We start from the raw sequence: 11,507 nt of genomic DNA on the forward strand, positions 1-11,507 counted from the left end.
GGAGGCTGGAGGCGTGAGCTTCCCTAGAGAAGGAGCTGAGTGCAGGAGCTGCGCCCCGGGAGACTGGGGGAGGTGGGGGTGCCTCCGGACTGCCGCGCCAGGCAAGGCGTCAGGCTGGGGGAGGCTGGGTAGGAGCAGCTGTGCAGCAGGTGCGGAGAAACAGGTGCAGGACGGTACCTGCTCGCTGTGGCTCCGGGAGTCAAGGTGAACCTGAAACCCAGCCCCTCCCAGCTAAGTCAACAGAGGCTGGCTCAGCTGATGAATATTCATTACCCCAGAAATCCAATCCCAGCGCCCCTGCACCCACCCAGAAGACAGGGTCCTCCAAGGACCGCCTGGCCAGGAAGAAGAAACCCCAAGGGAAGTCAGGGGTGAGGAGAACCCGGGAGCCTCTCGCCTCATTCTGCCACTCTCAGGGGCCTGTTTGCACCCCAGCCATAACTGAGGTCATCCCTACCTGTTCCATGCCCCAAAGAGGCCAGACCCCTCTCCAGCATGAACTGCCACCTAGACTTTACCCCAGGCACAATCCAGAAAGGGTTAAGGGCCGCTGCTCCGGCGGCTGGCGGGAGAAACGGGAGCACCCAGCTGCTTTGAACTCAAGAGTCGAAACCAGTCCCTGGTCAAACTGGTTGGCAGACCGGTTCCCAGGCTGCCTGCTTCCACCCCAAGCCTCAGGCGGGTGCTGGGTGGGAGGCTGTGGTTCCCTCCTGACCTGAAGGCTTTTCCTCAAGTTCTCCCTAGAAGGGGGTTGAGTGGCACCAGCTCCTCCTTAGGCCAGGTTCTCCAGACCCACCGCAACCTCCCGTGTCTACATCCCCTCCTCCCTCGCTTAGAAGCAGTCTTCACAGACCTTGAAATTCTGCCTTCCGCCATGGACTGTGTGGCCCATTCCAGGACCGAGGAGATCCGGAGGTGGGGGTGGGTGGGGCGGGCACTGGGTAGAGGAAAAGCGTACAATTCCCCCATCCTTGGCACCCCTCCAAGTTATATTCTAAATTCTAATTAACCAGCTCTCAAACCTGCCCACACTTTCAGCACTGAGTCTACATGGTTCAGCTTCTCAAGGCCTCTTGAGTTCATCTTTGCCTCCATCCTAAACAGCCCCTGTGTCCCTGGGCCTCAGGTGGACAGTCCTGCAGAGGCTCCCCATGGCCCAGAGTGGAACCCACTTGGCCTGGCCCTCCTAGTCTGCACGTCTCTTCCAAACTCTCCCTGAACGTGCACACAAGGCGTTTCTCTACTTGCCATCCTTGGTATGGAAGCTATCTAAGAGGACGAGATTAGGAATGGTCTCCCCACCCCCTGAGTAAACCAAGACAAACTCCTATTCATCCTTTAAGGCCCAAATTATTATGCCCCCTACTCCCCCAAGAATTGTCTTACTCCTACTGGGCTTCCTCACATGCTTCTATTTAACATGCCATATACCATGATTAAGTGTGTGCATACACATATACATATATAGTAATGTAATGATCCAGTCACGTATTTGCCTCCCTTAGAGAATGTTAGCGCCTTGAGAGAAATAGCCTATGATATCCCTTATATGCAGAATCTAAAAAGAAATGAAACAAATGAACTTATTTACAGAACAGACTACAGACTTAGAGAAGGAAGAGGATGAGGCGAAAGGATAGTTAGGGAGTTTGGATCAACATGTACATACTATATTTATTTAAAATGGGTAACCAATAAGGACCTATTGTACAGCACAGGGAACTCTGCTCAAGGTGATGAGGGAGCCTGGATGGGAGAGAAGTTTGGGGGAGAATGGATACATGTGTATGTGTATATATATATATATGATTGAGTTCCTTTGCTGTCCACCAGAAACTGTTACAACACTGTTAGTCAATTATACTCCAATATAAAATAAAAAGTTAAAAAAAAAAAGTTAGCTCCTTGAGGCCCAAGATGTCTGTCACTGATACAGACCTGGCACATAGTTAGTACTTAATGCAAACTTTAAAATACAAATAAGAAATATAAGTATTGTCTTTAAGAAATTCTTAATGCAGCCACTTGTCCCAGGTAAATGTGAAAGAAAACCCATTTATTTCACTTCTGGCTGTTTCAGCTATGCTCACTTGGGGATCTATGAGAATGAAGGATATTGTTTTGTAAGGTTCTCCTAACTCTCGTGAGAGGTATACACAGCTGTCCCAGGAGGATTTCTAGATCTGTCACTTTCTCCGAAAGCCTGGTTGAGAGTCAGTGTCCAGTCCAGAAGATAACTGAAGAGGCTAAAAAGTTAACTGAGGTATTGGGAAAATAGTAGAAGGACGATGGGATGAGCACTAGCTTGGGGACTGTAACCAAGGGTCAGGACACTGTTCCATCTGTACAGGAGGAAGGGACTTGTGCTGAAAATACGCACTCCCTTCCCCCTCTCACCCCACACCACCCTGCTTCAAAATCCAGGCCTTTCTGATGTGTGCAATCCAGAGGGGGCAGAATTATGTTCTCTCAGCTCCACTCTGGAGAAGGCACCCCAGTGGGTGGGATTTAAGCGGATGCCTACGTGACCTGCCCTTCAGAGAAGGCCACCAGGGCCAGGTACAGGAGCAGAGGCCCGCCTCAGCTCCCCATCCTGGGAGGGATCAGCCTGGGAAGTTAGGCCCAACCCCTGACCTTTGGTAGGTTTATTTCTGGGAGGAGCAGGGTTGGGAGAGGAGTTTGAGATAAGGCTATAAACTATGACTATCCCTTAAACAGATCACCCCCACAAGGCTGCTGTATTGTTTTCTAGAATTTTCCACCTTTTAACACACCTTCTTAAAGCTAGGTTCAAGTGTGATATTTCAAATAGGAACATGAAATGTGCAAGTTTTCCGAAATGTGTCCTTGTTGGCTAAAGCAAGTTGAAATACACCTAAGGGAGTCTCAAGGACCTTGGTGCCCTGTTAGATATGCATGGGGCCCCATTGGGTTGCAGATCTAACCTGGCCCAAAAGATCATTCCTAGTTTATTGACCTCTGCCCAGGGAGTAGATCTAGGCTCCAGGGATATTTATTTCCCAAAGCAGGGAGAAGGGAGGGCCTGCCATCCTCCTCAGCACTCCCCTTCCTCTGGAAGGCCAGGAGATGAGAGTTTGGGGGTGGCCAGCCTGGTTGAAGGGCAAGTGGGGCAAGGCCACAGACTGGTCCCTGGAAGCTATACCAGGTGCAGCCAGGAAGACGGCAGGGCAGGTTTGAGGTGAGTGTTGAGGTTGCCACTGGAGGGGCTGCCATTGCTCTCCTTCAAGGAGACCTCAGTGGGCAGTGGGAATACGAGCAGCCAGTGTTCATGTGGACTGTGCAAATACTTAGAACTCTGAATCCTCATTGCACTCTGAAATAGAGCCTCTGAGTGGGTTCACCGACTTGCATCCCCACCAGCAATTTTCCTATCACTCTTTGTATTAGTTCTTTGTGGCTACTATAACACATTACTACAGACTTCGATGGATTTAAGCAACAGAAATGTATTCTCTCACAGTTCTGGAGGTCAGAATTCCAAAATCACTTTCACTGGCCAAGATGAAGGTCTTAGCAGGGTCATGATCACTCTCGAGTCTCCAGGGACAGTTCCTTGCCTCCTCCAGCTTCTGGTGCCTGTAGGCATTCCCTGGCTTGCGGCCACATCACTCCCCTCTCTGTCTCCTTCATCCTCACGTCACTTTCCCCTCTTTCACGTTGTCTAATCTCTCTCTCTCTTTTATAAGAATACTTGGGAGAGGGACTTCCCTGGTGGCCCAGTGGTTAAAAATCCACTGGCTATTGCAGAGGACACTGGTTGGATTCCCAGATTCCCATGAAGCAACTAAGTCCACGTGCCACACCTACTGAAGCCCAGACCCTAGAGCCCGTTCTCCAAAACAAGAGAAGTCACCACAGTGAGAAGCCTGTGCATCAGTAGGCCCTGATTGCTGAAACTAGAGAAAGCCTGGGGGCAGCAACAAAGACCCAGTACAGACAAAAATAAATTAAAAAAAAAAAAAAAGAATACTCGGGAGAGTATGTAGGGTCCACCCAGACGATCCAGGATGATCTTAATCACATCTGCAAAGACTCTTTTTTCAAACAAAGTCATATCCACAGGTTCCAGTGATTTGATGTGGACATCTCGGCGGGGGCGGGGCGGGGGACTGGAAGATGAGTTTTTTGTCCTACCACACTATTCATTTTGACCATTTCTGTACTGTCAGACTGGTAGTGAGTGTGCCAACCAGAATACCCTGCAAAGAAGGACTTACTGCCTTCCTCAGCTGCTGGCCTCCAGCTGTCAGCTCTTCCAGGGTCCACGTCAGCTGCAGAGAGCATCTCTCCCAAGGGCCTGCCCTTCTAGGGATGTAAGGTCCAGCCATTTCAGCCCCATGAAGGACATGCTGAGGGGCCGTATTCACTTCACTAAACTGACGGAAGTTCTGCAAGGCCTGCGTTACAGCTGGATTTCTCTCTCTGCCGAATCCTGCTTCTGTCTGGTTCCTCTCACAGGAAGTGATCCCTAGTAAGCATCTTGCCCCTTAAACTTCACCTACTCTGGAGAACACAACCCAGGACAGAGACATTAACATTTTTGCCAATGCGACAGAAGTGAAGTAATTATTTTTGTGTTTTATATATTTACTTTTCCCTAGAGCACTGGATTGCGGCTTCCCAGGTGGCTCTAGTGGTAAAGGACCTGCCTGCCAATGCAGAAGACGTAAAAGATGTGGGTTCGATCCCTGGGATTCCCTGGTGGCTCAGAGGTTAAAGCGTCTGCCCGCAATGCGGGAGACCTGGGTTCTATCCCTGGGTCGAGAAGATCCCCTGGAGAAGGAAATGGCAACCCACTCCAGTATTCTTGCCTGGAGAATCCCATAGATGGAGGAGCCTGGTGGGCTACAGTCCACGGGGTCGCAAAGAGTCGGACACGACTGAGCGAATAGTCTCTAGCATGCTCTAGTGCACTGGATTGAATAGTGTCCCCCAAACTCAGGTCCACCTGGAATCCCGAAGTGTGACCTTATTTGGAAATAGGGTGCTTGCAGACGTAATTAGTTAAGCTGAGAACATACTAAATTAGGGTGGGCCTTAAATCCAAGGACTAGTGTCCTTACAGGAGGAGAGACATGAAGGGAGAACGCCATGCGATGACAAGAGCAGAGGATGAAGTGATGCAGCTGCCACTCAAGGAACAGCAAGGACTGTCTGTAGCCACCAGAAGCTGAGTGAGTGGCAGGAAGAGACTGTTCCTCAGAGCCTGTGGAAGGAACCAGCCTTGCTGACACCTTGATGTTAGACTTCTGGCCTCCAGAACTGTGAGAGAATACATTTCTAATTTATTTAAAATTTTTTTATTTTATTTCATCCATTTATGTTTAGCTGCACTGGGTCCTCACCACTTTTTCAGGCTTTCCCAGTTGCAATGAGCAGAGGCGGTGCCCTGGCTTCCCATTGCAGTGACTTCCCTTGTGGAGCGTGGACTCTAGGCACACGGGCTTCAGTAGCTGCAGCGTGAGGTCTTGGTGGTTGCAGTTCATGGGCTCTAGAGCGTGGGCTCAGTAGTCATGGCGCACGGGCTTAGTTGCTCCAAGGCATGTGGAGTCTTCCCGAACAGGGGATCAAACCCATGTCTCCTGCTTTGGCAGGCAGATTCTTAACACTTGACCACCAGGGAAGTCCTTATTCTATTTGTCAATATTTATTTATTTGGCTGTGCTGGGTCTTAGTTGCATCATGCAGTATTTTTAGTTGCAGCATGCGGGATTTAGTTCCCTGAACAAAGACTGAGCCCAGGGCCTCTGCATTGGGAGCCCAGAGTCTTAGCCCTGGAATACCAGGAAAGTCCCATATTTATTATTTTAAAGCACCCTAAGTGCAGCACAGTGATTAGTCACTCAGTTGTGTCTGACTCTTTGGGACCTCATGGGCTGCCCACCAGGCTCCTCTGTCCACAGGGATTCTCCAGGCAAGAATATTGGAGTGGGTTGCCATGCCCGCCTCCAGGGGATCTTCCCAACCTAGGGATCAAACCCAGGTCTTCTACATTACAGGTGGGTTTTTTACCATCTGAGCCACCAGGGAAGCTCTTTAAAGCACCTGTTTGGTGATAAGTTGTTACAGCAGCCCCAGTTAACCATACACTGAGTTTCTAGTAAGACTGAGAGTCTTTTCACACATGTATTGGCCATTTGGGTTTCCTGTTCTCTAAAAAGATCCTTTCTCAATACAGAAAAACATCTCCACCTGCCCACTGTTGTCCTTCTAGCACTAAAATAATACAACTGCTTTTATGGATTCTTGGGCTCTTTGCACAACTCTATAGCTTGACAGATATCGGCTGCCTATTGGTTGGGAAATCTGATCTACAGGATAAAATTTCAACCCTTCGTCAGGGACCTGAGTGTTCCTTGTGGTCTCATCTTGCCAGTCTCTTCAACCTGATTTCTCTTCCCATAAATAACCCACAATAGACTTCTTGTGGAACAGCCATGCCATCTCTCACCTATGTGCTTTATCCATGTTACTTACTTCCTCTTCCTAGGATGACACCCATCACTTACATGTCTCTCCTCCATCCTCTCCCTCCTCCCACAGTTCGTTCCCATCCTACCAGACTCAGCTCAAGTATTACTTCTCCCAGGAATCTGCTCTGATGGTTTCCATCCGCATCTCATGCCTTTACCCCCCAGTTGAGATGGATACTCCCCCTTTTCTGTTTCTTTAACCCTCTAAGCATCCCTCTTATTTTGTCTGTATGGATTTTTTTAAGCACTTACTATGTATGGGCACAGAGTTAGGCTCTGGATTTGCTGTCATGGGATTTAGAATGTGGTGGGCCTCTCACATATCATACAGTCATTTCCTTTGAGGGCTGAGACCGTGTCTTCACGTTAAGGTCTCCAACACATTGGCAAATGTATTCAGTCGCTCAGTCACATCTGACTCTTTGTGACCCCATGGACTGTAGCCCTCCAGGGTCCTCCATCCATGGAATTTTCCAGGCAAGAATACTGGAGTGGGTTGCCATTTCCTACTCCAGGGGATCTTCCTGATCCAGGGACTGAACCCACGTCTCCTGACTCTCTTGCTTTGCCAGGCGGATTCTTTACCACAGAGCCACGTGGAAGGCCCATCTTGGCAAATAGTGCTTGACAAATGGGGGGTAACTAACACTGAACAGAATGAGAAGGGAGGCTAAAGAGGTGAGAGGTGTGGCAATGGGCTTGGTTTTCTTCCCGTGAGAGAGCAGATTCCCTCCACCCGCCATGATGGGGATGAAGAAACCATGGAACGCAGGGGCAATCCTCAGAAGATGACACGTTGAACCCAATTCATGAAACTCCCCAGTGAGTTATTTTCCCTTAGACGACTAACAAGGAGAGGGCATGGTGGCCAGGGTTTATCATGGGTCCCAGAGCACCACCCAGCTGACTGGCACCTCATGGGCCTTCTGGCTTATGCTTAACTTATGAAGCTAACCAGCCCTAATATCTTCACCTGAAATTCCTCCCTCGAGCTCCGAGTGACTCCAAGTCCTGAGCTGTAGGGGGAGGGGTGAAGAAAAGAACCAGGGCATGCACAGCCCTCCCCCCAGACCAAGTGATCATGGTCCCCACTCACTGCTAAATACCTCCCTGCACCCGCTGCATCTGCTCTCATTCCATCCTCCACAAGCATCCAGTAAGCAGCTGACACTCAGTGTCAGGGTCATACCAGGGGCTGGGGTCCCAGAGATGAACAGGCCTGTACTCCCTGCCCACAAGGTGCGCACTGACTAGCTGGGGAGACAGACTGCAAAGACCAACCCAGAGACTACACTGCAACCAGCAAGAGGCCAGCTGAGAATGCTGAGTTTTCAGAGCCTTCAGCCCAGCAGGCAGATACACCACACACACACACACACACACACACACACACACACACAGCACAGTCAGTGTTGCTGTGAGCAAACACACATAAGACATGGACCATAAAGTCATAAACATATGGTAGATAAAATAAATGGATTATTTGAATGTCAAGGGTAAGCCTTCCTTTTATAGATATTGCAAGAACATAAGCAATGGCCTTCTTGCCCAGAATGGGGCGTGGTAAGAAAGAACTTTGGTAAAGGCCAGGAATTGCCAGGGTGGGGGTGCTGACTGTCTGACACAACATCAGGGGAGAAAGTGGGAATCGGGCCGAAGAGGAGGGAGGAAGAAGCCTGCGGCTGCAGTGGCCCAGCTGCGTGAATGCAGCAGGCAGGGCTGCCGGAGAAGCCACATCCCACGGAGAACAAGAATGCGGGCGGGGGAGCCAGACAGGCCTGGGTTTGGATCCCAGCCTCACCAACTACCAGCTCTATGATCTTGGACAAGTTACTTAATTACCTGAGCTTTGGCTCCCTTGCCTTTAAAACCTGGCTAATAACAGTACCCAGATTATAAGGTTGTTTGGAAGGATCAAATTAGATAAGGCTTGTAAAACATTTAGATCTACACTGGCATTGGGCACAGACTATCACTTAATAAGCAAGCTAACAACAAAGGATGGCAAGGCAGCCCGCATACACAGCACCCCGGGGCCCTGTGCTTTCCTGTCTAAATCCTCCACAGGCCTCCTAGCTTCTCCCTCACCTTCCTAAGTGCTACCCCTCCCCCGACAGCACCCCACTTGCTAAATCAGCAGAGAACTGAGATTCACAGTCAGAGCCTTTCACAGCCTCTCCCTGCCACTATCCAGAGGATGGGAGCCCCAAGGATCTCGATGCCCTAGAGGCCAGACAACTTGTATGCTTACCTGCCCATTGGCCCTGAGCCTCTCGATGGCCTCAGAAAAGGACAAACAGTGAAGATACTGCACAAAATCCGCACCCCTACGCTCTCTGGGGCCACCACCCTGACGCTAGCACCTGGGCAGAGCTGTTCTCAAACACGCTTCTTTCTGCATGAGTCACCTGGGGTGCTTCGAGGGGGTGGGGGTGAAGTGCTGGTGGTCTCTGCCTCTACCACCTTACCAGGGCTGGGCCTTCCAGGCTCATCCTGCCCTGCCCTGCCCTGCCTGTTGGTTCAAGGAGGAGAGATGCACCTTGAGGGTGGGGCAGGGCCATGCTTCTTGGGATGTCCCAGGGAGCCAGGAACACATAGTTGGAACCCAGTAAGTTTGTTTAATCATGGGGAAGCTCCAGCCATTCCTATAGCCTGAGTCAGGACTCTACGATGGGAGCCAAATTCCCATGAGAGAGCCCTGAAGAGGCTCTTAGTTCTGCCCTATGAGCCATTTTTATGGAAGACTTTCAACCCCTTCTATAACAATAATGATTACTGTTTCACAGACACACACAGAGTTTGCAAATAATGAGAAAAAAAATCTATGAAAGTATGTTGTAAACTATAAAGAGTTACATACATCTAGTGGGTTTGTTTATTTAAGCTTGTAAATAGAAATACCCTGAGATGGTCAGGATGTTTTCTCTCCATGTTGAGGAAACCGTGGCTGGCAGAGAGCTTATCAAAATGGCCCAGGATCTCATTGGGCAGGAATCTAGGTCTTCTCACTGCCCTATCACATCACACAGTTCAATAAAAAATTTACTAAGCCCCAAGTGATGTGCTGGGCACAGGTGGTGGGGGAGATGGGTCACTTAGAAAGACTCAAGCAGAGCCTCCTGGAGGAGTTAACAACCTGGAAGGGGAAGGGTGCAAAATGGCACATCCAGCCCTGTGAGCCCCCTTGCCCACCCTCTCTCTTCTCTCCTCTCACCCTCTCTCCTCTGCACTTCTGGACCCATCTCATGCTCTCCCTCAGCTTCAGCCACAACCTGGACCGCAGATGAGTCAGTCTAGCTCTCCAAAGCTGTATCTCCAGCCCCCTGAAATCCAGAGCTGCAGACCCAAGTGCCTCCTGCACACTTCTCACAGGGGAGTCTCCCTGGGCCACCAACCCCATAAGTTCAAAGCTGAGATGCCCTCCTCCTCACCCGCTGCAGGATGCTCTGCATCCCGCATGCCTGAATTAGGTGGGGGTCTCCCACTCAACCACCTATGCGTCACCCTGTTGTCCCACTCTCCACCCACACAGCCAACCAACTGCCAAACCTGTCCATTTGCCTCCAAACCATCTCTGAAATCTAGTTCTTCTCTTCCTCCTCATGCCATTGTGTCAAGTCAAGCTCTAACTCTTGCATAATAACCTTTTAACAGTCTCCTTGCCTTCAGCCTTACCTCCCACGAATCCATCAGTCTCTGCAGGCAGTTTGTACAGGTCCCTCTTTGCCTCAAGCCTCAAAGCCTTGAAACCCTCCAGTGGTTCCTCTCTCCCTGCAGGGGTGAAGTCCAAGTTCCTTCCTGAGATGATATGATATGATACCACCCTTCCGCCTTTACAGTCCCTTCTCCAGCCAACCCCTGCCTCAAACATTTCATGGCACAGAAGCTGGCCTGTCTGAAGGGCCGGCTTCATAAGTGTGAGACCTATGCAGTATATGTATATATATGTATATATATATATATATATTTATTTGGTTGCACTGGGTCTTTGTTGCTGCTCACAGGCTTTCTCTAGCTTCAGAGAGTGGTGCAGGGGCTTCTCAAAGTGGTAGCTCCTCTTGTTGCGAAGCACAGGCTCCAGGCACACCAGCTCAGTAGTTGTGGCTCCCGGGCTCTAGAGCACGGGCCCAGTAATTGTCACACAGGTTAGTTGCTCCGAGGCATGTGGCATCTTCCCAGACCAGGGATCAAATCCAGGTCCCCTGCAGTGTCAGGTGGATTCCTATCTACTGCACCATCAAGGAAGTCCAGTTCATAATTTTTAACAAGGGCATTTTAATTATACACTGGACTCCTGCAGTTATCGTGCCAGTCTTGCCTGCCTGTTGTTCCCTGCACCTCGTTGCAAAGCCTGCAAAGCTTTGTACAGTCTACTCCACCTGGAACACCACTCCCACATCTCCCTCTTTCTGCAGCTCTTCTTGTAACACTCAATTTAGGTGTTATCTTTGGGATGCCTCCTTTGACCCTCCTCCCTCCCAATCCCTGCCCTAATCACATAGCACGTAGCAGGTGTTCAACACTTGTCTATTACATAAATTCAGTGAGAAGGTAATGTGTGACAAAAGTGCCACAGAAGACTTCTAAACCATGATCCGCGGTAAAGTGAGGCAATAGGGCGTTTCTAAAAAGACTCTTCTTGAGAGTCTCTTGGACTGCAAGATAAAACCAGTCAATCCTAAAGGAAGTCAACCCTGACTATTCCCTGGAAGGACTGATGCTGAAGCTGAAGCTCCAATACTTTGGCCACCTGATGCGAAGAGTTGACTCATTAGAAACGACTTTGACGCTGGGAAAGATTGGGGGCATGAGGAGAAGGGGGCGACAGAGAATGAGATGGTTGGATGGTATCACCGACTCAATGGACATGAGTCTGAGCAAACTCCGGGGGATGGTGAACGACAGGGAAGCCTGGAGTGCTCCTATTCATGAGGTCGCAAAGAGTCGGATACGACTGAGCGTATCTAAACCACATCAAGGACCTCTAGGTTCCTCAGTAGGCGCTAGGAC

General features: G+C 49.9%; 1 protein-coding gene across 4 annotated transcripts in view; it reads right to left on the reverse strand.

The window, feature by feature from the left end:
* Positions 1-10,235, reverse strand: part of PRR15L (proline rich 15-like) — a 15,532-nt gene extending 5,297 nt beyond the window's left edge. The window contains exon 1 of one of the 4 annotated variants that reach the window (XM_010842717.1): positions 10,173-10,235. Coding sequence is in view for 1 of the 4 variants with exons in the window: in XM_010842714.1 (XP_010841016.1) it covers positions 458-497 (40 nt within the window). In the remaining 3 variants the exon portion in view is untranslated. Of the gene's footprint in view, positions 1-177; positions 192-457; positions 576-10,172 lie in introns of those variants that run through there. The other 3 variants (XM_010842714.1, XM_010842718.1, XM_010842716.1) reach the window with 3 other exon arrangements.
* Positions 10,236-11,507: the final 1,272 nt, after the last annotated feature.

Source organism: Bison bison, unplaced genomic scaffold, assembly GCF_000754665.1.
Source record: "Bison bison bison isolate TAMUID 2011002044 unplaced genomic scaffold, Bison_UMD1.0 scf7180017864180, whole genome shotgun sequence".
Lineage (NCBI taxonomy): Eukaryota > Metazoa > Chordata > Mammalia > Artiodactyla > Bovidae > Bison > Bison bison.